Source organism: Chelonoidis abingdonii, chromosome 2, assembly GCF_003597395.2.
Source record: "Chelonoidis abingdonii isolate Lonesome George chromosome 2, CheloAbing_2.0, whole genome shotgun sequence".
Taxonomy (NCBI): Eukaryota; Metazoa; Chordata; order Testudines; family Testudinidae; genus Chelonoidis; species Chelonoidis abingdonii.
In genome coordinates, this window is record NC_133770.1 from 281,601,917 (window position 1) to 281,625,846 (window position 23,930).

Below are 23,930 nucleotides of genomic sequence, written 5' to 3' on the forward strand. Positions count from 1 at the left end.
ACATGAATAATTGGGTCTTCTACTGTGGGTTTGATACCCTGCCAGCTTCTCCCGCATTCATGCATTACACAATGAACACCACTATGCCTGTGAAGCACAGCCCTAAATGCGAGGTGGAGCAGAGTTGCGCTACTCCTGGGGGAGCTCTGGGTGGGCTTGTACATTGAGGCTGCTCCCTCCTGGATGGGAAAGAGAAGTATGCCTCTGTCAGCCCCCCACTTTGCACATTCATGCAGGTTCAAGCATGGCCTCGCCTTCTCTTTCTTGGGTGTCCTTCCAATGTTCTAGGGCAGGAATCTCCTTTCTCTGACACTAACCCAGCTCTGCAGGATGTTGTGGGCAGTTGTATCTTTTATATGACTGGGCTGGGCAGCAGAATTCTTTTCTGGATGAAGTCCAGGTCTATTTTAAGGGTGCATAGGCCTTTGGCTGGCGTTCAGCACAGGGGCGAATTAAATCCTCTGTCATTGCAAGAATTGTTTTTCTGAAATGCTGTGCGATGGTGTCCATTTCTCTGAATTTCAGGCAGCTATGCACTGTTAAGCATGAGAGTGGAAATGACATGTCTAGTAGTCCACAGATTATGACAGAGAAAGATGGTCATTTCGTTTAATGTGTGGCATGACAGGAAATGTTTCACTATCAGCGGACACAATCCCTACAGGTAAGAAATCCCCTAGGAACAGTGGAGAGCTGGAAAGGGCTGATTTAAATGGGATTTGTTGGGACCATCTGCAGAATGAAGAGACAGGAGGTTCTGGGGCTTTGCAATGGGAAGGCAAATGTAAAGTCTGTAGATACCATCTGAACAGTTTCCTGGTATCTTTCCCAAAGAGATGCTAACACTATGAAAGAGGCAGGTGGGATTTCTCTGCTACCTTGACATCCAGTTTCAGCAATAGATAGAGTTGAAAAGTCCTGATGCCCGTGCTGGAAGTGTAATCTTCCGTCATTGATCTGTTGCTGATGGGAGCCCCTGATGTGTACTGTCTCTCACCACATCTTACTTGTATGTGAAATATTAGGTTTCAACAGGCAGCCCTCTTTCTTAATGTGGACGTTACTCCATTTCAGTTGCTTTATATCACTGTGTACTGTGGAACTTCTGAAATGCTTCAGGACCAACTGACTGTTGCTTAGATGTGCTCAAAGATCAGGGCATGAAGACACACTGAGTGGTTCTTTCAGGGCCACTTGCTTTTTTATTTTCTGGGAGGGAAAAATATCATGAATCTCATCCTTTTTTTTTTTTAAAGTTTCTAAACCAACCACATTAAAAACAAAGGGCAGAGATGATTTCCCATGTCTACCCTGATGTGACACATTGAGGCAGATTACAACAGTGCTGTTCGGTTATGTCACACAATATGATGTGGTAATGCAATGTGACAGCAAGACAAAATGCAAGACCCTGTGTCAAAAAAGAATTGCTTTCAAAACTTAGCCTGTTTCTACCCTTCCCATGGTGCAAGAAACATTTCACCCAGAGTTCATGTCACAGATGCCAAACCATCCTTCTAGTCCCAATTGCTGTTTGTAGCTCTTTTCTGTAGCTTTGGTTGGCACTGCTGATTTCGATCTTTCCTGGGCAGCCAAGGAAAATTGAGGGGAGAAAGGCAGACAGGAGGTGCTATTTTTGTGCCTTTACCTCCCACCCACATCCCTTTCTATTTTAATGCTCACAGAAGCATTGGGAGGAAGGGATAGCTCAGTGGTTTGTGCACTGGTCTGCTAAACCCAGGGTTGTGAGTTCAATCCTTGAAGGGGTCATTTAGGTATTGGGGCAAAAATCAGTCTGGGGGTTGGACTAGATGACCTGAGGTCCCTTTCAACTCTGATATTCTACGAAGGGGCCTGATTAACAGTTCTAGAGATTCAGCTCCCGTGGAAGGCAATGGTAAAACTCCACTTGGTTTCACTGGGAGCAGAGTTAGGTCAATGCTGAGCACTTTTGAAAAGCCCATCCTCAAATCCAACAGAAATATAAATTTCCTCTGCCAATGCTCGCCAACACTACATTGGTGATGTACTCCCCCCCTCATGATACAAGGATGGTTTTAACTATAGCTATCAGGAAAAATATTGCAAATGTGTATTATTTATGTTGTTTGACTGTAAGCCACTCATCAGAGAGGAAGGATGATCCAGTGGTTAAGGCATTAGCCTAGGACTTAGAAGACTGTGGCTTAATTCATCCTATGTGACCTTGGGTAAGATTCTGAGCCTCTCTTTGCCTCAGTTCCCCATCTGTAAAATGGGAATACCTCATAGGGGTGGCGGGGATAAAGACTATGAAATGATTTGAGATCTACTGATGGAAAGATCTACATAACAGCTGGGTGTTATTATATGTCTCATCTTATCTTGTAAGCTCTTCTAGGAAGGGACTCTGCCTTCAAATGTGTTTTTAAAGCACATAACACAATGGTGCCCTGATCCTGTTTGCAACTTCTGGTATGGTTGCAGCCTAAATATTAAATGATAATAATCATTTCCTCTCTCTAGCCTATTCCATGGTTGGGCTCATTGCTAGCAAGGGGAAGAGGAGACAAGACCAGACCAATGTTAATTAGATGACACAAAGAACCTATGTAATACAGCAGGGTGCTCAGATGTGGTGGTGATGATGACTAGCTAGATCAGGTATGTAAAGCATAGAGCTGGAAGATTTAGAGGGATGGAACTCTCTGCTCTCTCTACAGGGAAGGTGAGGTGGGGGGGAGGTCAGCTATGATCAGTTTAATTTCCAAGAATTATAATGTTGCTTACCCATAGTTCCACCTGCTGAGTTACATTGCTTTAGTTGGAATTTATTTATGTTCTGAATGAAAGGAACGGCTGTAGGAATTGTGCAGGATATGCCCTGCAGGGACTGGGTCCTCCTGAGTTTACAGGTCGTGAACTTTGGGCTGGTAACAAAATTCAGGTTTAATAGAAAAGAATTTGTTTTCCAGACCAAGGGTGTGTGTCTCTCTTTGTGGTAATTGAAGGGGTGATTACAAGTTGAATTGTCATATCTATGCTAGTTGTAATCTAGCTAGCATGGCCAGAGATAGTAGTGAAGATGTGGTAGCACAGATTACAAGGTATGCGCTTGTATTATTAGCCTGTGTGGATGGTTTTACTTCTACATCTTTATGGCTGTTTTTAGCCATGTTAGCTAGATTAAAGCTAGCCTAGGTAGGCCTTCCTGAGCTTCAGTTACACTTTTGATTGCTATTCTGTTATACCTTTAATTGCAGGGGACTGGACTAGTGACCTCTCAAGGTCCCTTCCAGTTCTGATTTCTATGATTCTGAGGAGTAGGTACTCTCAGGGTCCTGGTTTGCTCTGGGATCCTTCTCTGGAGTTTCTGTACCCTGTGTGGAGAGAATTGGCATGCCTTGAGCAGGTCAAACCAGCAGCGGCCCTAGTTCAGAGCCGATTTTGTAACACTGCCTGACCAGAGCAGTGATGCAGAGCTGACTTTGCAATGTGGCCTGAGAGGACTGGCAGACACAAAGAACTGACTGCTCAGTGACTTGACACATGGTGGCAGTGCTGAGCTGACTTCATGACACTGCAAAGTACCAGGCCAGCAGAAGCAAGGCTGAAATCACAGAACTGGACTAGGCAACTGCCCACTGGAGTGGCACCTGGCAATACCATGTCTCTCAGGGCTGGAGCAGATCAGCAGAGAAATGCCACCCCATGATATCCTTTGACTACCACTGAGACTAATTTGACCCATGAGTGGAGTCTGCAGTGAGACTAAGAATTCTGGACCTCTATAAGATGAACATTCATTACTTTGAACTGTGATGTTGACCAAACTCCTGATCCACTGATTTGTGTGGCTTGTTTTCTTATATGTAGATAGGGTTTGTTTTGTTTCTTTGGTTGTTTTACCCCTTTCCCCACCCCAAATAAAAAATATATTTGTGATTCCATGTTCATCAAAGCGTCTCCCTGTGATTGGGGGGAAACTACCTGCAAAGGTTGATCAGGGAGGTTTTATTTTCATTTCCTGGAGCCAGAAGTGTGTATAGGGACTCAAGCTATAGTTTTATTTATTTTAGAATAAAATAAATAGAATTCTAGCCAGACTGAACCCAGGCCTTATTAGCCCCTGGCAGAAGGGTTACAGCTACATAGAGGTTGCCTGTTAATTTCTATGGTGGAAGTAGTTTTCTATGGCGTAGCATGCTGGATCCTCTTAAGAACTACCAGGCTGCCTGTAACTGGGGTTTGGTACTTTAAAGCAAGGGAACTCTGGGAGATATAGTCACCAGAGATATACTGGGAATTGTAGGCTGCTGCAAGGTATGCTGGGAAGGAGTAAGTAAGACTATATAAGGAGCTGCCAGTTGCTCAAAAGAGATGAGAGTTGCAAGGAGGAAAAAAAAGACACCTTGGGAAGGGGGTGAAGGAAAAAGGCCGGAGGTAATATACTAATGATGATGATTAGAAGCTCAGTGTGAGTTATTGTTTAGGGGCTCCATGTTGTTCAAAGGTGTGAGAGAAGCCCCTTCTATCCCTGTATAAAAATGGGAAGGATCAGTGTTGATTCTGGAGAAGGACTCTGGAACTACAGACCTGGGGGTGGGTGTAGTTGCTGTTTAGTCCTGTGTAATCAAGGTAAGAGACTGCTTAGCAGTGCTTAATTTGTGCCAGGGCTTGCCAGGGCTTGCCAGAGCTGAGACTGGGCACCTCTGGACTGGCTGCATCAGTTATAAAAGTAAAAAAATGGCTTGAGCCCCAGCACCTCTTTCATTAAAAATTAAACACTGCTGTGTAGCCTGAGGAGGATGAAGAACCATTGTGTGTTATGACTTCTGGTTTCCTCTTGAAAGGGGAAGATTTCACAGCTTTGCAGGAGGTCCCAGCTACTCAACCAGGCGGGGACACTGAGGCAGTGAACTGCTGGCTGCGGGGTAAGAGTCTGCTATGTGGATGTTTGTGGAAATGGATTTGGGATCAGCACCTTGCATTGCCACCTATCTGAAAAATTGCTTAATAGTCCTGGAGCTGTTGAACATCGATTCGGCCTTCTTCCTGTAAAATGGCTGTGCCAATAGCTGATTTTTCAGGGAGGAGAAAACCATATAAAGTGCACTGGTTGCATCTTCAATAAAAACAGAGATAGGTAAACCATGATGTGGTTCAACTGCAGATCCCATTTAATCCAAACTCCCAAAGCTGAAGAAGTGGGAAGCTTTGCCCAACTGGTTCCCATTTCTGCTCATTGCTATTGGAAACAGAGATCTCCAAAACAAAACACTTTTGATTTTGCAAAGCCTGTTGGGTTTCTTGTGAAATTAAATCCTAACAGAGTAACTGGGCTGTGTATCATAGCATTTCGGCGCGTTAAAATCGAAAGCTCTGGGTTCGATATATTGCGTCTCGTCTAGACGGGGATATATCGAACCCAGAGCGCGCTTACATCGATTCCGGAACTCCACCAAAACAAACGGAGTTCCGGATTCGACTTTGCGAGCCGCGCACATCGATTCGGCGCGGTGAAGACGGGTGAGTAACTCGATTTTAGATATTCGATTTCAGCTACGCTATTCCCGTAGCTGAAATTGCGTATCTAAAATCGAATTTCACGCGTCGTGTAGATGGGGCCCTAGGAGTGGTTGAGAGAAATACAGGTTGGCTTGGGCCAGAGCTAATCTAAATCCCTGATGTCTACAGGGAAATGCAAGTTCCTTGCTAGCCCCACTTCCCCACAGTCCTTCTAAATCTTTGTGTAATAGGTAGTTCTCACATGGGAGCCTTCTGCAAAAGCTGGCAACTCTACCACCATCATTTCACATAGCTCACTGAACTATCTGATGGTAACAGCCTATCACTTGGGCTGCTTTCAATTCAAGAAACAGGGTGCAATTCTTCACCTATCCCCTAAATCATCCAGTCCCCTCTTCTTTGCAGTTTCTAAGGAGTAAAAACCCATTAGAGTAAAAACTCTAAATATTTTAAACACTTTGGCAGGTTTTCCTACAAGTTTTGTAATTCTCTGGTTACCCAGTTTATAGTGGGGGTAAATTTCACCCTGTGAAAAGGTCCAACATGATATCTATGCATCACTTGAGTCTCACTTAAACCTTTGCACAAGGACTTTGGTAGCATATAGACCTGGCACTTTGTGCAGCGGTGAATTTCACTCTGCACGATTTTATAACTACTATGACTCTAGCAATTAAGGACACTTGTGCAGAGGATGCATTATTACTTAGCACTCATCATTCACTTAAGCCCTTGACTCCTTTGTAGGTAGCTATAGAAGGAGCATTTTCATGAGCTTGAAGACTTTTATGCTCCGTGCTATTCATTTCCAAGGGAACAAACAGGAATGACTGAAAAGCTGAATAGCCTGTGAGCTAACTTATGGATTTTTCAAAGTCTGTGGTTATTTTTAACCACTTGTTTAGAACTCATCTATATTTGGAGAGTTTCCAGATTTCAGTCAATAGGGGATAGGATTTCCAAAATTGCTCAGCATTCACCTAAATGTTCCCCAAGGGAACTTTACCATTGATTCGAATGAGAGCAGAGTTAGGCCAATGCTGAGTGCTCTTGAAAATCCCAGCCTGCCTCTTCTGTGAGCCCTGAAACTTGACATGGGAGTCTTACTTAGGACAGGTCTGCACTTAAAGCACTGTGGGAAGACGCAACTGCACTGATGGGAGAACTTCTCCCCTCAGCGTAGTTAATCCACCTCTGAGAGAGGTGGTAGCTATGTTGTCAGGAGAAGCCCTTCTGTCGACGCAGTGCTGTCTACACCATCAGGTAGATTGGTATAACTTTGTCACTCAAGGGTGTGGATTTTTCACACCCCCGAGTGACGTTGTTATCCCAAGGTAAGCTGATAGTGTAGATATGGCCTTACAGTTTTCTAGAAAAGAATGGACCAAACTCTACCATTAGTGGGTTGGCACAGGTGGATTTGATTGCAGAATCTAGTCCAGTAAATTCATATGAAGTTCATTGTATCAAATTAGGTGTAGGAATATGCTAAAGAAGTCAGAAGAAAACCAGTATTGGGAAAACCCTGGAAACACAGCTTGTCTTATGAGCTGACATGAAAAGAATGTTGCTGTCAGTCGGTGTGTCTGGAGGGAGCTTTTCTGGAGTACTGTGTAACCTAACTGGAGTCCTACTAAGGTACTATTGTACTGTGTTTAGACTGGGCTGGAATCTTTCCCATTCCCCTCTGATGTGTCACTGTACTACTGGCAGATAGTATTATGCAATGAAGACTGTCATCCTGAATCGTCAGGTACTGTCCAATGCCAGGAGCATGGTACTATTAATTGCTACACATTTAAAATTAGATTCTGCCAAGTGCTGATCTTTGTCCCCAGTCTAGCAAAATAATTAGAAACGAATACAAGCTTAGAATGTGCTCAACTAAAGGCACTGGGATTAGTTTATAAAATTAAATATGTATCTAGAACTGAACCTTTTAGACAGGGAAGACTAATGCAGACAAGAAAAAAATATGTGCAAAGGGAGAGTATGATAACTGGTGAAGAGATCAGTGTTGGGAAGGTTCATGGGATGGGGTCGGGGGAAGGGGCTTTTAAGAATTGATATAAAGAAGGCTAGTAAGTATTGGCCCTGTTAGGAACAGGCTGCTGTTGTACCACTGGGATGTGTGTTCTTACTGTGCAGGCAGTAAAATAAAGGACAGGGTATTATGAATGTCAGTCTGTCTTGTAATATTAAGGTTGATGAACACGTTTCGGGTTTTATCTGAAGCAGTAATTCAACCACTAGGGCTTCAGTACTGGCCTTGCTGCTAAAGTACTTAGGGGTCATTATGTCTTTGTTGTTTTGATTTTTGTATTTAGCTGTGTCTCTATTGGATGGTATTGAGGAAAATGGCAGCACAGTAACCAAAAGATTTAACAGACAGGATATCTGGAGAATGACTGTGTTCTTCCTTCCTTTTTGTCATTCTTGGGATCTATATAACTTTTGTTTTGGGAGCTGTACATTGAACACGATGTTCTGGAGGAATGGCTCAGAAGGCCCTGAGTTCTAATCCTGGTTTTGACACTGGGTAGCCTTGAACAGATCTGTTGCCATTTTCTTATCTGTGAAGTGGGTACAATAATACTAACCCACCAAATTGATAGGGGTGGCACAAAGTTAATATCTGTACAGTGCGTTGTTCACCCAAAGGATATATATCACTATTCAAGAAGATATAAAACATGGAAAAATAGCATTTTCTGAAATGCTTCATGGTCTTCCTGGAGCAGTGGAAGTAAAAGGCATAATACTTACAATGAGGCTATGTCAGCCAAATAGCCAATTTGATGTCTCAAATCCAGAACAAGCAGTACTTGGTTGTCTTTTACAGTCTAACTGTTGGGACTTTCTCCATTTATGACTGAACAATTGCATTATCATATAGGAAGTAAAGTCCTATTCATGCCATTCTTAACAGATTTTAAATGCAGGGCTACTTTAGGAAAGTGGATTATAATAGAACAGATTATGCATTTTTCTTCAACTTTTTAGGTGTACTCGTAACGACGGCTATTATTGTTGATGACAGCATTGCAGAGCAGTCGTGTAGCAACCACCTCTGAATAGCTCAGTGTTGAAAGCTTTAATTCTCCATTAATAATAGTGAAACTAGTTAATATTAATTCTATACAATCATTTCCAAAGCTGCTTAGAAAGTGTGCATTCATGGATTTAGTCTATGACATGGGGGAATGGCATGCGACATAATTACAAGGCCAAGAAAAGCAGAGTTAGAATAGTGATTAGAATTGTGTGGAATAGGTGCATCAAGCCTTGGACCCACACAAATCCAGTCTGGGTTCAGGTCTGTGAAAATGTTCTGAGGTTCCTAAATGTTTCCAAACAGCCTCTCCTCCCAGTCTCACTTCCCTCCCTGCTCCCGAAGCCACGAGACCCCATTACTTGCCCCTGATTTGTCTGAGAGGCAGCGAAGTCTGTATTCAGGCCAGCCCAATTCCTTCTGGGGCTGAGTGACCCCCACAGATTTAAGAAGGCAGGATGTAGCCATTCCTCCGATCAGGCTCTTGGGTGGGGAACACACAGGATGGGATGACAACCCCACAACCTGCTAGTCTTGGTGTGGCGGGGAAAGAATGCTCAGTGGGGACAAAATTAGTTCTGTGCAAGGGGCTCTTCATACATGTTGCTTAACCCACTTTTTGAGGTTTGTGCGGTGTCTTCTTCGAAAGCAAATTTCAAATAGCAATATTTGGCTGTAGATTTCACAATTCGCTCTTCACACTGAGTTAGTTAGTTACCTAAGACGCTCAGTCAAGCAATAGAAGCAATACCACATAACTTGTGTAACTAGCCAAGGCTTATGAGGGACTTGGTGTTGAATAGGTGTGGTGCCAGCCCTCTACGGAAGGGTAAATTCCTTCCACAGTGACTAACTTCCTGATGCCATGCGGCTCCAATTTGGAAATCCCAGAACACCAAATAACAAGTCAATGGGCATGCTCATGTGCTTCTAGAAGAGCACATATTTAAGTGCTTTGCTGGATCAGCATTAGGGTGCCCTGCACCTTGCAAGATCAAGGCCCAAGTACAGTCCTTTCTGGGACTACTGTCCACACCATTATAAACTTCTACAACTCTAGCCAAAAAAATCATCTAAGGAAGAAAGTGACCAATAAGCTCTGTCTGGAAGCCCTTTTTCCAACAATAAATAATAGTAACCAATAATAACTTTCAGTCTTCAAAGTACTTTATAAAACACTATCTAAGGAATCCTCACTACATCCTTGTGCTGGTAGCAAGCACTGTTTCTTTAGCTGCTGTAGGTCCCTGGGTGCAATTACACACCTAGAATTCGGGCCTGGATCAATCAATGTGCACTCAACGCACTTGAACGGAGTCCCCATCTCAAATTTGGCCTGTCCCCAGCCAAATCTGGCTAAGTGGCATTGCGACCTGGCACACTGGATCATAGTGCTTTTCAGGTTTGGCATCTGCCATCAGTAGGGTGGGGAGCAACTCACCTACCTCAGCTGGGTCCAGATTCCACTGTCATCACTACCATCATTGCACCAGGTCTGAGGCCAACCACCAGGCCGAGAGTCCAGAGGTAAGAGCGTGTTTGGGGTTGGGATACTGGCAGTGGGGCTGGAGCTCAGGGAAAGGCAGGCAAGGGCAGATCCCCGCCCCAGTCTCTATGGGGAAGGCAATGACCCAGCAGGCCTGGGCCCTCTCTGACCTCCCAACCCCTCCCCAGCCCCTTGGGGAGAGCAGCACAGTGGACTCATTGATTTGGAAGACTGTGTCCACCCCTGCATTTGCTACTCCTGGAGGAATTCTGCACCACTCTACGATGCAGAATTTTGCATAAAATTAATGTGCCCGCAGAATTTTCTTTCCCCCACAGAAATGGGCAGTAGTGCTGTGGGCTGCCACTAGGGGGCCGCTGGACCCGGCAGAGCCCAACTTGCACACAGAAGACCCTGCCGGGAGGGAGGGGGAGATAGTTAAAGGGTTCCTGACAGCTGCAGTTCCCAGCATGCCCTGAGGGAAGGAGATGGCAGTGCACAGGCAACTGCATGCAAGCCTGGGACCGAGCATCAGGCTGTTTCTTGCTCTGGATCCCTGGGCTCTGGGGGATGAGGGGGTGTGGCTGTATGGCGGAGGTGTGACTGGGGTCAAGGGGCAGAGAAGGTGTGGGTATCTGGGCCAAGGAAGCCCTGCAACTGGACTCTGGGGGGAAGTGGGGTTGGGTGTATTGACTGGGGGCACTGTGGCTGGGCTCTGGGGAGAAGGAGTTGTAGTTGTGTGCCCCTCCCACACACTGTGCTCTGAGGAGGAGGGAGATGAGAGCAGAGAAACAGGAACTGGGTTTTCATGGGGGTTTCTTTAACTTACTACACCTGGGGGAATTTTTGTGTTTGTCTGTATTGTTACAGACATACTTGCTGGGGTATTTTGAAATAAATGACCAAAATAATTGAAACTGGTGTGATTATGTAGTGTTAGTCTGACAAATAAAATGTGCAGAATTTTAAAATGTTGTGTGCAGAATTTTTAATTTTTTGGCACAGAATGGCCCCAGGAGTTATTTGCAATAAGGGAGTTGTAGGGAAGTCCCATGCTGAAGAGTTCAAAATCTAGCAGCCTACCTCCAGTTTGGACTGCTGACTCTGGTGTCGCACTGCTCAAGGTCCCGCCTGACCCTTTCTCCAGTTCCGCTCATAGCAAAGACACTTCAGGAGCAGATTAATTGAGGAAGATGATGTCGTTGTAAAAGAGAGACAAGGTGAGTGAGGCAATATCTTTTACTGGACCAATTTCTGTTGGCAAGAGAGACCAGCTTTTGAGCTACGGAGAGCTCTTCCTCAGCATGTCTCTCACCAACAGGAGTTGGTCCAGTAAAAGCTATTACCTCACCCACCTTGTCTCTCTCCTATCCTGGGGCCCACACAGTGACACCAATACATCAGTTTTATACAGTCACTCGTTAGACAATTGTTACCCTTTAAATTGTTCTGTAAACTTCGACATTTATTAATCTGTTGCAGAGGTAGGCAAACTACAGCCCGTGGGCCGTCCTTCTCGGCCTTTGAGCTCCCAGGCTAGCCCCCAGCCCTCCCCTGCTGTTCCCCCCTCCCGTGCAGCCTCAGCTCGCCGTGCCACCAGCACTCTGGGCGGTGGGGCTGCAAGCTCCTGCCAGGCAGCATGGTGGCGTCGCTGGCTCCGGCCGGGCAGTGCGGCTGCCAGTCCTGGTCCTCTGAACGGCATGGTAAGGGGGTGAGGAGCGGAAGGGTTGGATAAGGGGCAGAGGGTTCCGGGGGGCAGTCAGGCGACAGGGAGCAGGGGGTGGTTAGATAGGTGTGAGAGTCCTGGGGGGCCTGTCGGACCCCAGAGGGGGTGGTCAGGGGACGAGGAGCAGAGTGCGGTTGGATAAGGGGGTGGGATCCCAGGGGTCAGTTATGGGCGGGGGGTCCCCAGAGGGGGTGGTCAGGGGACAAGAAGGGGGGGTTGGATGGGTTGGGGGTTCTGAGGGAGTGGGAGGGGACAAATAAGGAGCAGGGGCCAGGCTGTTTGGGGAGGCACAGTTTTCCCTACCCGGCCCTCCATACAGTTTCGGAACCCCTGTGTGGCCCTCGAGCCAAAAAGTTTGCCCACCCAGATCTGTTGACTCTACAGACTCTGGCACCATTCCTTCAAAGCATCACACCCATTGGACAAAAGGCCTGAAAATAAGGACATGCACTATAAACTGACCCTCAGCTCAATTAGAGCTGCTTATCCTGTTTGAAGTTACTTCCATGATGTACGTACCACAGTGGAAGAAGAGTCATGAATGTGTTTTATTGGTACATTAGGTGGCTTTCTTCAGGATTCGTGACTGTAAAACAATGTTAACCTTGAGAATGGGGGTGCTGTGTATGTGTGTTTAACAACAGCCTTTAGCTAGCTAGGATGTAAAAGTTATTCATGGGTTTAGCAAGACCTACCATTGTCATGCTTCGTGAAAGGAAAGCATGCAGTATTGCACTCTGAGGTTTTCAATGGCAACACTTATTTGTTGTGCTGCCCTGAGTGGTAGTAACTACAGCAATACATAACAAGCCTGGGAGGACCCAATACACTGAATCTGATGGCTCATTATACAAGAGGGAGACTGAATCTAAACTGCGTTTTGCTGAGAAAATCAGAACTTATTCCACTCATTAAGAGAAATCTACAGCAGGCATTTCTAAGACAAAGTTGTCCATGTTAATATAAATATTGTGTATGTGCAGAGTCCCCTCAACTCATACTGAAATCAATGGGAGTTTAAAGTATGCTCAGAAACACCTTTAACTTGGCTTGAATTCTGTAAGGTGACGAGCATCTCCTGTAAGTGGAATGATAAAAGTCTCTCAAAATCACCTGCCTTGTGAGTTGTATCTGCCACCTTCTTCTGAAATCTAACAAAGCAAGATTTTGGCTGCATTCAAACCAGAACTGGAAAACTGAGTCTTGCAAACAACATGGTAGGAACAAGTTCAGATCTTACAGAATTCAAAGAGGTTCCGGTCTGAGCATCCTGCTCCAGGCAATCACTAACTCTAACACTAACTTTAAACTCTCCCCATTAGGCAACCACATCATTATTAACTATTTTTATTACACTAGCACCAAAACTTTCCATCTGCGATCAGGGTTCCACTGTGCTAAGCTCTAGACATTTACCTAGTGAGAGATACTTTCTGCCCTGAAAGACTTACAATCAAAATAGACAAGATACACAAAAGGTGGGAAAAGAAATGGAGGCAGCATTGATGTGAAGTGACTTGCCTGAGGTGTTACAACAGATCAGAGACAGAAATAGGTCCCCATGTCCTACTCACTACACCATTTTGCCTTCAGCCTCTACAGGTCATTGCTTATTATTTTGAAACAAGCCAGCAGACAGTCACCTGACAGTCATTGCTGATTCTACCGGATGATTACAGGGGTTTATCTATGAGAGAGCTGTATGTGATGAGCAAGGCCGTTTCCTCCCCATGACAGGATAATTAACAATGTTTACAGTAAAATCTTCAGTTTATAGATGAAAATGTTGCTGTCTCAAGATGGATGTCATTAGAGTGCCCATGCTGCTGGTGCTTAGGATCACCAGTAGTTTTTCCCTCTCAAAACCAGCAGCCTCTGCAGCTTGTATTGGCATATGGTGGTTAGAGAGTTTGCTCCATTTGTTTGTGAAATACCTTTCAGGTACTTTTTGCCTGGAACCTCCCTTCCCCTCTCCATCTAGTTTTGCCACGGTTCTTGCTACCTTAGTTCACTCTGCAGACAATAAATAAAACTTTGATGTGATACCAGAAAACTCCCAAGGACAGAAGCGTTAATACCACAGTCTGGGCAGAAGTAACCTCTTCCCCTGAAATTTAAAAGCACCGTAATTTTTAAAGAGAGTTTATAGCTCAAGCTAAAGGCCAAACCACTGTTTTAAAGTTGAACTAGGTGGTTATAAAATGATCTACCTTCCAGATGTAACCTACACTCCTCCTGGGTGTGATGCTCTGTCTCATCCAATGGCACTGAGACCACTTAAAGAGAAAGATTAATGAGTCTGCTCTAGAGCCTTAGCTAAGAGCCAGTTAGCTTTTAGCTCATACAGTAAGCTCCAGAGGCCCCAGGATTGATCCTGCACACTGACAACCAGGTCTGTCAGTGTTACACATAGAAAAAAAATAGCTGTATTGCATGTGATAGGATGATAGTTTCTACATTCCCTCTTAGGGAAGTACTATGGGTAAAATGAAAAGTTCTCAAGACTAACGCTCAAGGTGCACTGTAGGTTTACGGGCTGGAACCCCCTGTTTGCAGGGAGAAGCTTCCATTTTCAATGAGCCCTGAGAGGTGGGGGTTCCTAATGATGGGAGCTCTGATTTCCCCCACTCCCTTTCTACACTGCCGCTGACACATGTTGGTATGCCATGTGTCTTCAGTGGAATAAGAAGGTGCACTTACAGCCAGATCCCTGACTGTCCATTTCTCTGCACCATGGACAAACATTTATTGCGGGGCAAAGTGGCTGTAAAAGGCTGTGTTAGCAGAATGGAAACATTTTACATCCCTTGGCCCTGGTGTAATGACTGTACAAGGTGCAGGGAAATGGAGAGTCAGACAGAGATGTGGAATGATCTAGAATCAAGAAAGTGACTCTCTGAAACAAATAGGTATTAATAAAAGCAAATATATAATAGGCAGGAAGCTAGCAAGTTGGGGAAAGCAATGCTTGATGAAGTTAATGATCAACCCACCACCACAGGTGGCATGCAGGTAAGCAGTCTTGGAAAGGAAGCCAAGGACTGAATGGAGTGATGTTCCCTCAGAGGTACTTCCACATCTCCCTGATGTCCTACGAGTTCACATTACTGAGGGCATCTCGCCTGAGCTGAAAGTGAACGGAATTGGTCAGTTGCCAGATTGTCAATAAATACAGATGAGCATGTCTAATAAGGAAATGAAATATAACAAACTAGCAAATTTATTTGCAAAAACCCGTATGGACTGAGTAATTACCCCAATAGGTGAAATGACAAAGTGGAATAAGAAAAGCCCAGACTCTCTGGCAAATTGTGCAAGAACATCACTGATACAGACACGTTCTGATATAGAACACGGATCACGTCTCAAAGTTTGCCAACTCAGTTTAGGCTAGTCCTCATTGTTAACCCAACCTGGTAACTGCTTCAGCTCCCCATGGCTAGCTCCAAACTATTACTTACCTCCAACCAAGTCAGCTTCAGCCTAATCCACTAATGACACCTTCCTTAGGATGCTAGAATCACTTCCCCAGAAGGCACCTACCCACAGTCTTAGACTGTATCATTATGAATCAATATTGTCAGATAAGAATGTTTGTCCACCTTGGGCTTGACTTCCCAAGCTGAGCCCACCGACTCGACCATTAGAGTATCTCATAGAGAATGTCAGGCACCATTTCACACACTTGTCCACCCTTCTGCACAGATAGCCACTTAGCCAATTTAAAGCATGTTCCTGTCAAGAACACAAAGAAACTGCAAGTACTTTGAGACTACACTGGAGCATGGGAAAATGTGCAAATTGAACTGGTCCATCCACATGTAACAGCACCTTCAGTTTCCCTTTCTGTCTCTAGAGGGAGCGAGATAGAGCTTCCATTTCCTGCAAGACCACTAGCTCTGTGTCTTTCAACTGATGATAATAAATATTATGCAGCTACTTCTGATTTACAGTAGTATGAGTGAGGAATCAGGCCCAGATCAAAGCTCAAATAATTTTGCAGCACTGTGCTACAAGAGTCCTTTTTGCCCTCACCCTATTCCTGGATTGCAGGGTGGAGTAGGAGTTTGGGGAAACTTGTGGCCAGAAGCAATGTGTTTCTGTATTCAAACAGCCCCTACTTATTGCATTCTTTAAAAATATTAGTAAAACGTAAAGAACCCACATCTGATAATGCTAGAATTGCAAAGAGCAGTAACAAAGGACGTAGGGATTGAGGGTGCGTGTTTTTTGTTTTGTTTTAAATCAGCTGTGTGTTTGTTGAACTGTTCCTCAAACATTATTTCTGGTTCTGCTTTTTTATCCTCTGTTAAAGGAATTGTAATGTCCTTTGATTGTGTTAACAGCAATGTATTGAACAAGCGGGAGAGAGGGGGAGGGAAGAGCTAAGCAGGGCAGCGTGATGGAGATGGAAATGAAGAATTCCCACCCACGCACTCAGCATGTACTTCAATAATGGAATAATCATGTAAGGTTTCTTTATAGCTGTCTTCCCATAGCATTTACCCCCTCTGGCTAGAGATGAAGCAGGGTGGGTACTGCAGTCAGTTTTTACAGTTATATTTGCATCAAGATTTACATTTTATTATCCTCATTAGAAAGCGGAGCTGCATAAGGAGAGCTAATGCAGTAGCTTCAGCTCACAGGGATTCTGTTGATTCACTTCAGTTTGCATAGGCTTGCACCGTTTGGTTTCTTTCCAGAGTCCTACAACCCCCAAAAACTTGAAACAAAACACAGTTGTTTCCCCTGGTTTTACATTGATGTTACCTCAAACTGAGTCTTACATAGTTTTGACTCAACTCTCTATATCTGTCCAGATTTTCTCAAAACGAGATCAATACTGACCCAAAAGAATTGCCAACCTTTCAAGCAATGCGTTCTGGGTTTTGGATGAAAACCAAAGCCAGATGGCTTCATATGGTGGATGTAACTCCTACTAGAATGGGTAATACAGTAGAGTTCCCTTACTGGTGTTTCTATATTTATAGCCGGTTACAGGATGTTCTTGTGTATTCTCCATGCTTGTTGCTAATAAAGTTGAAGACTGGTTTTATGTGTCTCATCCTGCACTCCTGAAGGAAGCCTAAATGTGCTTGGTATGATTTTCCGTGTGTTGCACCTTTAAATTATTAGCATACTGCTGCCTCCTGAAATCAGTCACCAGTTCAATTCAGTTGCAGTGTGTCAGATACACTGCCCTCTCTCATGTTTGTTCTTGTTTTTGCTCTCTCAATCTAAACTAAATCACTTAGACTGAAAGTCTCTGGCTGCTCTTGGTGTATAGGAAACTGTGACGAAGTGGGAATGTTTTTAATGTTTTCTCTAAATACTGTGTGGGTGCCTCAGTTTCCCCTATGCATTTCTTAAGTATCTAGGTGGTGGAATAAGAGTGTGTGATTGTTGCAGAGCCCTAGAGTGCAGGGGTGTGCAAGGGTTTGCACAGAGAATGGGCGATACCCTGTCTCCTGGCAACTGATAGCCAGGGCCCCTCCCCTGCAAGGTGCCAACTGAAGGTGTTGGAGAACAAAGAGATCAGGTGATCTCTTGGCCTGGGAAAGAGACAAAGGCAGAGGAGGGCCAGAGATTTTCAGTTTGGAACTGGCTGGGAAATTGGAGGGGAGGCCAGACAGACCTCTGGCCTCCCCTGGCCCCCCAAGATGACTGAGGGGGTCCTGTTGTCTGTACCTGCAAGACCTGTCTTTGACTGTGTTCCTGTTATCTAAATAAACCTTCTGTTTTACTGGCTGGCTGAGTAGTCGTGGTGAATCGCAGGAAACCAGGGGCGAAGGGCCTTGTCTTCCCCCACAACTCCATGACAGAAAGAAAATATTTCATTTCCCATGGTGCTTGGGAAAACATTTCCCACTGCTCTGTATAAAATAACAGCTTCCACCTGATGATCATTATCTCTATTGCAATGGATGTCATACTGTGGTCCCCATAGCTGAGAAGAGAATGGGAAGTACTTGCAGATTAAGTTCAGGAAGATCAATAAATAGAAATACAATGGGAAATATATGCAAAATTACCAAAATATCACTTGACTCTATAGCTACATCTTTTGCACCTTGTCTTTCATATAGGTTGTGAGCTCTTTGTGGCAGATATTGTCTTTGTTACATGTCTGTACAGTGCTTAGCACCACAGGGGCCTTGAGTGAGGTTTCTAGGCATGACTGTAATATCAATTAATCATATTAAAGCTCCTTTCATCTTAGGCCTCAAAGCACTTTGCAGATATTAACCATGACATCTCATAATATCCCTGCCAAATAGGAGAGGTGTGTATGCAAACATCCCTCAAGGCTGGTTCCTTCTCCTCTGAAATTCAGCCACCTTTTGGAGTAGAACAGAGCAGGAGTTTAGGAAGAGAAATATTATCTACTAGATAGCACCTACCGTGTGCTAGAAGTTTTACAAATATCTCATGAGGATATTGCAAGCTAACAATAGTAAAGATTATCTTGGGCCTTGGCTACACTGGCGCTTTACAGCACTGCAACTTTCTCGCTCAGGGGTGTGAAAAAACACACCTCTGAGTGCAGCTCCAAGCGCTGTAAGCTAATCCCCATGGGGAGATGGAGTACCTGCAGCGCTGGGAGAGCTCTCTCCCAGCGCTGGCGCCGCGACCACACTCGCGCTTCAAAGCGCTGCCGTGGGACCACTCCCGCGGCAGCGCTTTAAAGTTGCAAGTGTAGCCATACCCCTAGCCAAGTAAAACTTTAAGGGGACTCCAGAGAGGCACGATGTAGCTATTAGAGCTGGACAAGACCCCAAGTTACTGAATCGGAAAGAAAAGTCAGATATGTGAACTTTGCCACAGGAGATATATTACAGTTAAATAAAAATTCAGTTTCAGATGCACCAAAATAGAATTAAAAAAACCAAAAAACTGGTCTGGGCTTCATGGCTCTCCAGGCACCCAGCAGCGACTCAGGCTGGCTGCTGCAGAGCTGGGGAGCCTGGAAGCCCTGGCTCCCAAGTAACTTGCCAGGGGGGCTTCTGAGAAGCCTGGAGAGGTGGATGCAGAAAACCAGGCTGCCTGGGCAGCCTGCCTATTCTCCTTCAAAAGTTTCAACAGATTCGACGGGTTCCCATGGACCATTTAGATTCCATCAAATCAGCATGTTCTGAGGGAAGAACTCTTTTTCCCTTGGGAAAATATGTCCAGTTCTCCTAGTTACCTAACGTGGATGACATGATGAACAATTGCACAAGGACTTAATACTGCTTCCCCTTCCCCCCACCCCGATATAAAAAGACAAAGAAAAGTAGATGGACCTAGATTAGACATCACGGTCTAATGGACTGACCATAGGTTTGGGAACCAGGAACTCCTATTTTTTTTTTTAAATCTCAGCTCTGTCTGATTTACTGTGCAACCCCGGGCAAGTCAATTCTCTGTAATTCTGTTTCCCTTCACTATAAAATAGTGGTAGTACTTGATTGCCTGCTTCACTAGGGTGATTTCAGGTTTAATTTAGTTTCATTTTAAAGTGCTTTGAAGATTTAAACCACTAAGTACTATGGGAAACATATAGAGTAATAATAATAAAAAAGAGGCTACACAAGACATCAGAGCCAGTGTTGCAACAGTCATGAAGCCTAAAGTAAGAGGCTTAGGCCTTGGTTCAACAGAGCGCTGGAGCACATATTACAGGCCTTTGCTGAATCGGGGCCTAATACTGTGAGCTCTTTGGGACAGGGACTGTCTGCAGTTATCTCTGCCCGGTGCCTAGCACAATGGGGCTATAATGTGGTTGAGGTCTGTATGCATTAGCATAATAAATAAATTATCAAGAGAAATGTAAGACTGAAGACGATACCAATTGCCATAATACTACAAGGCCCTTACAGACCAGAGAAGAGAGAGGCAATCTAAAGTTTCATATTATCTGAAAACCTATATACCTTACTGCTTGTGCTGTTCTCCAGGAGCAGATCATTAAAGCACAATCTTGTTCACTATAAATAAAGACTACAAAAGTATAGGGTATACGTATGCACACTAGCTAGGCAGCTGAATGGGCATGAAAGGACTTGGTTTCCTTCCAACTCAAAATCTTGTTGTGTTACTGTGTAATCAAATAAATGAGTTCTTAATCAGAGTGATGTCAGCCTAGGATTTACCATAAAAGAAAAATCCTGTTGCAATCAAACTGTATAATTACGCAGTGAGGCACAACAGGGCATGAATTATGGTGTGACAACTTATACCTTGGAGTGTTACTGATGTGGTTTTGGCTTTATGCCATGACACCACCTAACTGTCGTTTGCTATACAACAATCCAAGCACTGACAGGGATTCCACAATTGAAAGTTCTCAAGACTAACACTGAAGGTGCAAAGTAGGTTTTCGGGCTGGACTGCCCTGATTGCAGGGAAAAGTTTCCATTTTCAAGGTGCCCTGCGAGGTGAGGGTTCCTAATGATGGGAGCTCTGATTCCCCACACTCGCCTCCCTTTCTGCAGTGCAGCTGACACATGTTGATACAGATGTGCCACGTGTCACTCTGATTAAGAACTCATTTTTTTAACCTCCCCTTCCATGATGAAATACTAACGGCAGAAGGAGGAAAAACAAAATATAACTTTGGCTTGGGTTGTGGAGCTAAAAGTCATTGTGTAGACTTCTAGGCTCAGGCTGGAGCATGAGCTCTGGGACCTTCCATCTCTGCAGGGTCCCAGAGCTCAGACTCTATCCTGAGCTCAAATGTCTAAACAGCAATTTTTTTTTCCAGCCCCGGAGCCCAAACCCCATGATCCTGAGCCAGCTGACCTGGGCCTACTGTGGGATTTTTCTCCCTGTGTAGACATAGTCTCAGTTTGTCTCCAACTAGAGGCTTTATTATGCAAACATACACTTCACTGAAAATGTATTTAGCGTGATAGTAAGCTGCAGGATCCTGCAAGAAGTAGGGTTGCCAAGTGTCCAGTTTTTGACCAGAACGCCCAGTCGAAAAGGGACCTTGGAGGCTTTAGTCAGCACCGCCGACCGGGCTGTTAAAAGTCCGGTCAGTAGTGCTGCAAGGCTAAGGCAGGCTAGTCCCTACCTGTCCTGGCACTGTGCTGCGCCTCGGAAGCGGCCAGCATGTCCAGCTCCTAGGCTCCTCTGGAGTAAGTCCTGCTCCACAGGGCTCTACATGCTGTTCCTGCCCCAAGCACTGGCTTTGCACTCCCATTGGCTGGGAACTGCAGCCAATGAGAGTTGAGGGGGCGGTGTCTGCAGCCGAGAGCAGCTGCAGAGCCTCCTGGACCCCCATCCTAGGAGCCGAACGTGCTAGCCTCTTCCGGGGTGCAGTGTGGTGCCAGGACAGGCAGGGAGCCTGTCTTAGCCCTACTGCACCACTGACTGGGAGTCATCTGAGGTAAGCCTGCACCCAGCCCTGAACCCCAACCCCCTGCCCCAGCCCTGAGCCCCTCCAAACCCAGAGACCCTTCCTGCACCCCAAACCCTTCATCCCAGGTTCCACCCCAGAGCCCTCAGCCCCAGTCCAGAGCCCATGTCCCCTTCTGCACCCCAGCCCCCTGCCTCAATCCACAGCCCCCTCCCACACTCTGAATCCCTCAACCCCACTCCCCATCCTGGTTCCCCCTCCTGCACCCCAAACCCCTCATCCCCAGCCCCACCCCAGAGCCCGCATACCCAGCTGAAGCCCTCACCCCCTCCCGCACTCCAGCCCCCTAACCCAGCCCAGTGAAAGTGAGTGAGAGCGGGGGAAAGCGAGCCACGGAGGGAGAGGGAATGTAGTGAGTGGGGGGGCCAGGCCTCGGGCAGAAGCAGGGCCTCGGGGAAGGGGTGGGGCTGGCTTGTTTAGTTTTGTGCAATTAGAAAGTTGGCAACCCTGCTAAGAGGATAATGACTTTAAGCCATTGTTACTAATTAAGCTCCAACTATGGGCTTAGTCTCAGATTCTCATGGGTATTTAGGTGCCTAACTTCCAGTGATTTGAGAATCTGGGCCTAAATGTTGTAGGAGACACCCATAAAGACAGTTTCTGCTCACAGATGCATACAAAAACATGCATGAGACCCGAGGAACAGTTAATGGCTCAACATTACATTTCTCTCCTCCTCCCTTCCTCATGCTTGGAGTAGACCAAGTATTGAGAGAGTTAGGGTATATCTACATTGGGAGCTTGGAGTGTGACTCCCATCTCAAAGAGACAGACTTGTGTTAGCTCTCATTGAAGTAGCATGTTAAAAACAGCAGTGTAGCTGCACTACCATGGGCAGTGACGAGCAGATGGTAGCTGTCCTGAATATAAGCCTTCCTGGACCCTGTTGGTACATACTCAGGTGGCTATAAGGTGACCAGACAGCAAGTGTGAAAAATCGGGACAATGCATGGGGGATAATAGGAGCCTATATAAGAAAAAGACCCAAAACACTTGACTGTTCCTATAAAATTGGGACATCTGGTCACCCTAGGTGGCTAGCCTAAGCTACTGCCCCATGGTTATTCTACTATTTTTTAGTATGCTAGCTCAAGCTGGGACTCACACCCCTTGTGTCAAGGGTTGACATACCCTTAGGTGAGTGGTGTTGAGCCTGCTAGGGGCAGAGTGCTTGGGAAGGACTTGAAAAGGATGGGCTTTGGTGGCACATTCCATGCACAGGGAAGAATATAGCCTGGCAATTAAAGCGACTTTTCACAGACCTAATTTCCTTTGTTATCTGAGGCTGGTGATGACTGCAGAACATGGCCTTTTGGTTCTCAGGCAAAGCCCCCACTGAAATCAATGGGAGTATGCCTGAGCTGGGACCTCAGACTTTGTTTAGGAAAACTTGGTTTTGAGGCAAAACCAAAAAAACACCGTGGTTGAAAATCTTCCTTTTCAAAGGAAAAACAGAAAAACCAGACTTACTTTCTTTCTTTCTTTCTTCATTGGCTCTGAAGAAGGCTATTAAGTAATTGACTCTGCCCCCAGCCAAACTTTCAAACAGCAGCATGTCCTGGCTTCTTCCTGCATGGAAGTAGCAGTGGCAAAGTGCGTGCTGTGTTCTCTTGCCTTTCCAGCACACCTGCACTGGTTAGTTTGGCGCTAAACATACCGTGGGACAGCAACTGCAACAGTATTTTCAAGTCTCATTAGGAAAGGGGAACACATCGTCATACAAACCTCTCCAGTGTATAAATAAAAACCTCTCTTGGCAATGCTGACAGGCAACAAAATGCTCCAGAAGCTAAATGTGTAACAAAGCTTCTCCACTGACATACTCACCCCCCTCCAATCCTGGATACAGTGCCAAAGGGTTCCAGGCCTGTAAAATTAAGTTGCTAGTAGAAGTGATTCTGTGTCTGTTGGTGGATCTGTAAATCAGTTCAGATGAGCAGCGCTTTGAAACCCATTTCAGCTGACGTATATGCTCCTGAGAATGAATGAACTTCTGAGTTGTTAATGCTGCTTTACTTCGTAAGTCAAATTTCTTCACAGGATAGTCGAGTCCTCGGGTGATAGTAAAAACAGGAGTTGACAAGATGCACGAGAATCAATTCCTTGGAGAGCTTTCACCTTAAAAGACCAGCGGTGTCCTTGGTTTTTAAAGACTATCAAACTAAAGTGCTCACAACTGGAATCCATGGAGAGATGGATTTAAATTAACTTTGCTCTTTTCTTGCCCTTCAGGTGAATTTGTGGCTGGTGGGAAGAGTTGGCTTGACAGTTGGATTCCGATGTCCTCCATCCATCAAAAGAATGGGTACAGTATTAGCAGCAGCAGTGCACACTTCTCTAAACTATCAGTAGAGTTAAATTTATTCTGGAGGGGGCATCCTTCCAGGTGAAAGGTGTCCCGGGTGCTTGCTATTTACCTTTCCTCATCTCTGAAGAACAAGCGGGCATCCAATGAAAATTAAAGGCAACTAATTTGAAACTAATGAAAAGGGCTCTTTTATTGTTAACATAATGCATGCTTAATCTGGGGAACTCCCTGGCACAAGATGTTATAAAGACTAAGAACATAATAGGATTCAGAAAAGGGTTAACGCTTCTTGATATTAAGAACATCTGGATAAAAATATACAACTCTCATGCTTCAGGATATAAATCAACCAATAACTAGGTGGGGTTAAGAGCAAGAAAGCTTCCCTGTAAATATGTTGTTGAAATCTTGTTAATTCTGGGGCTTTTTGCTACTCTAAAGCACCTGGTA

At 45.1% G+C, this 23,930-nt stretch overlaps 1 protein-coding gene across 1 annotated transcript in view; it reads left to right on the plus strand.

The window, feature by feature from the left end:
* NSMCE2 (NSE2 SUMO ligase component of SMC5/6 complex) overlaps positions 1–23,496 on the plus strand; it is a 265,984-nt gene extending 242,488 nt beyond the window's left edge. Inside the window, exon 7 of the mRNA XM_075063236.1 lies at positions 23,405–23,496. Coding sequence (XP_074919337.1) covers positions 23,405–23,408 — 4 coding nt within the window. The 3' untranslated portion in view covers positions 23,409–23,496. The remainder of the gene's footprint in view (positions 1–23,404) is intronic.
* The last annotated feature ends 434 nt before the right edge of the window (positions 23,497–23,930 follow it).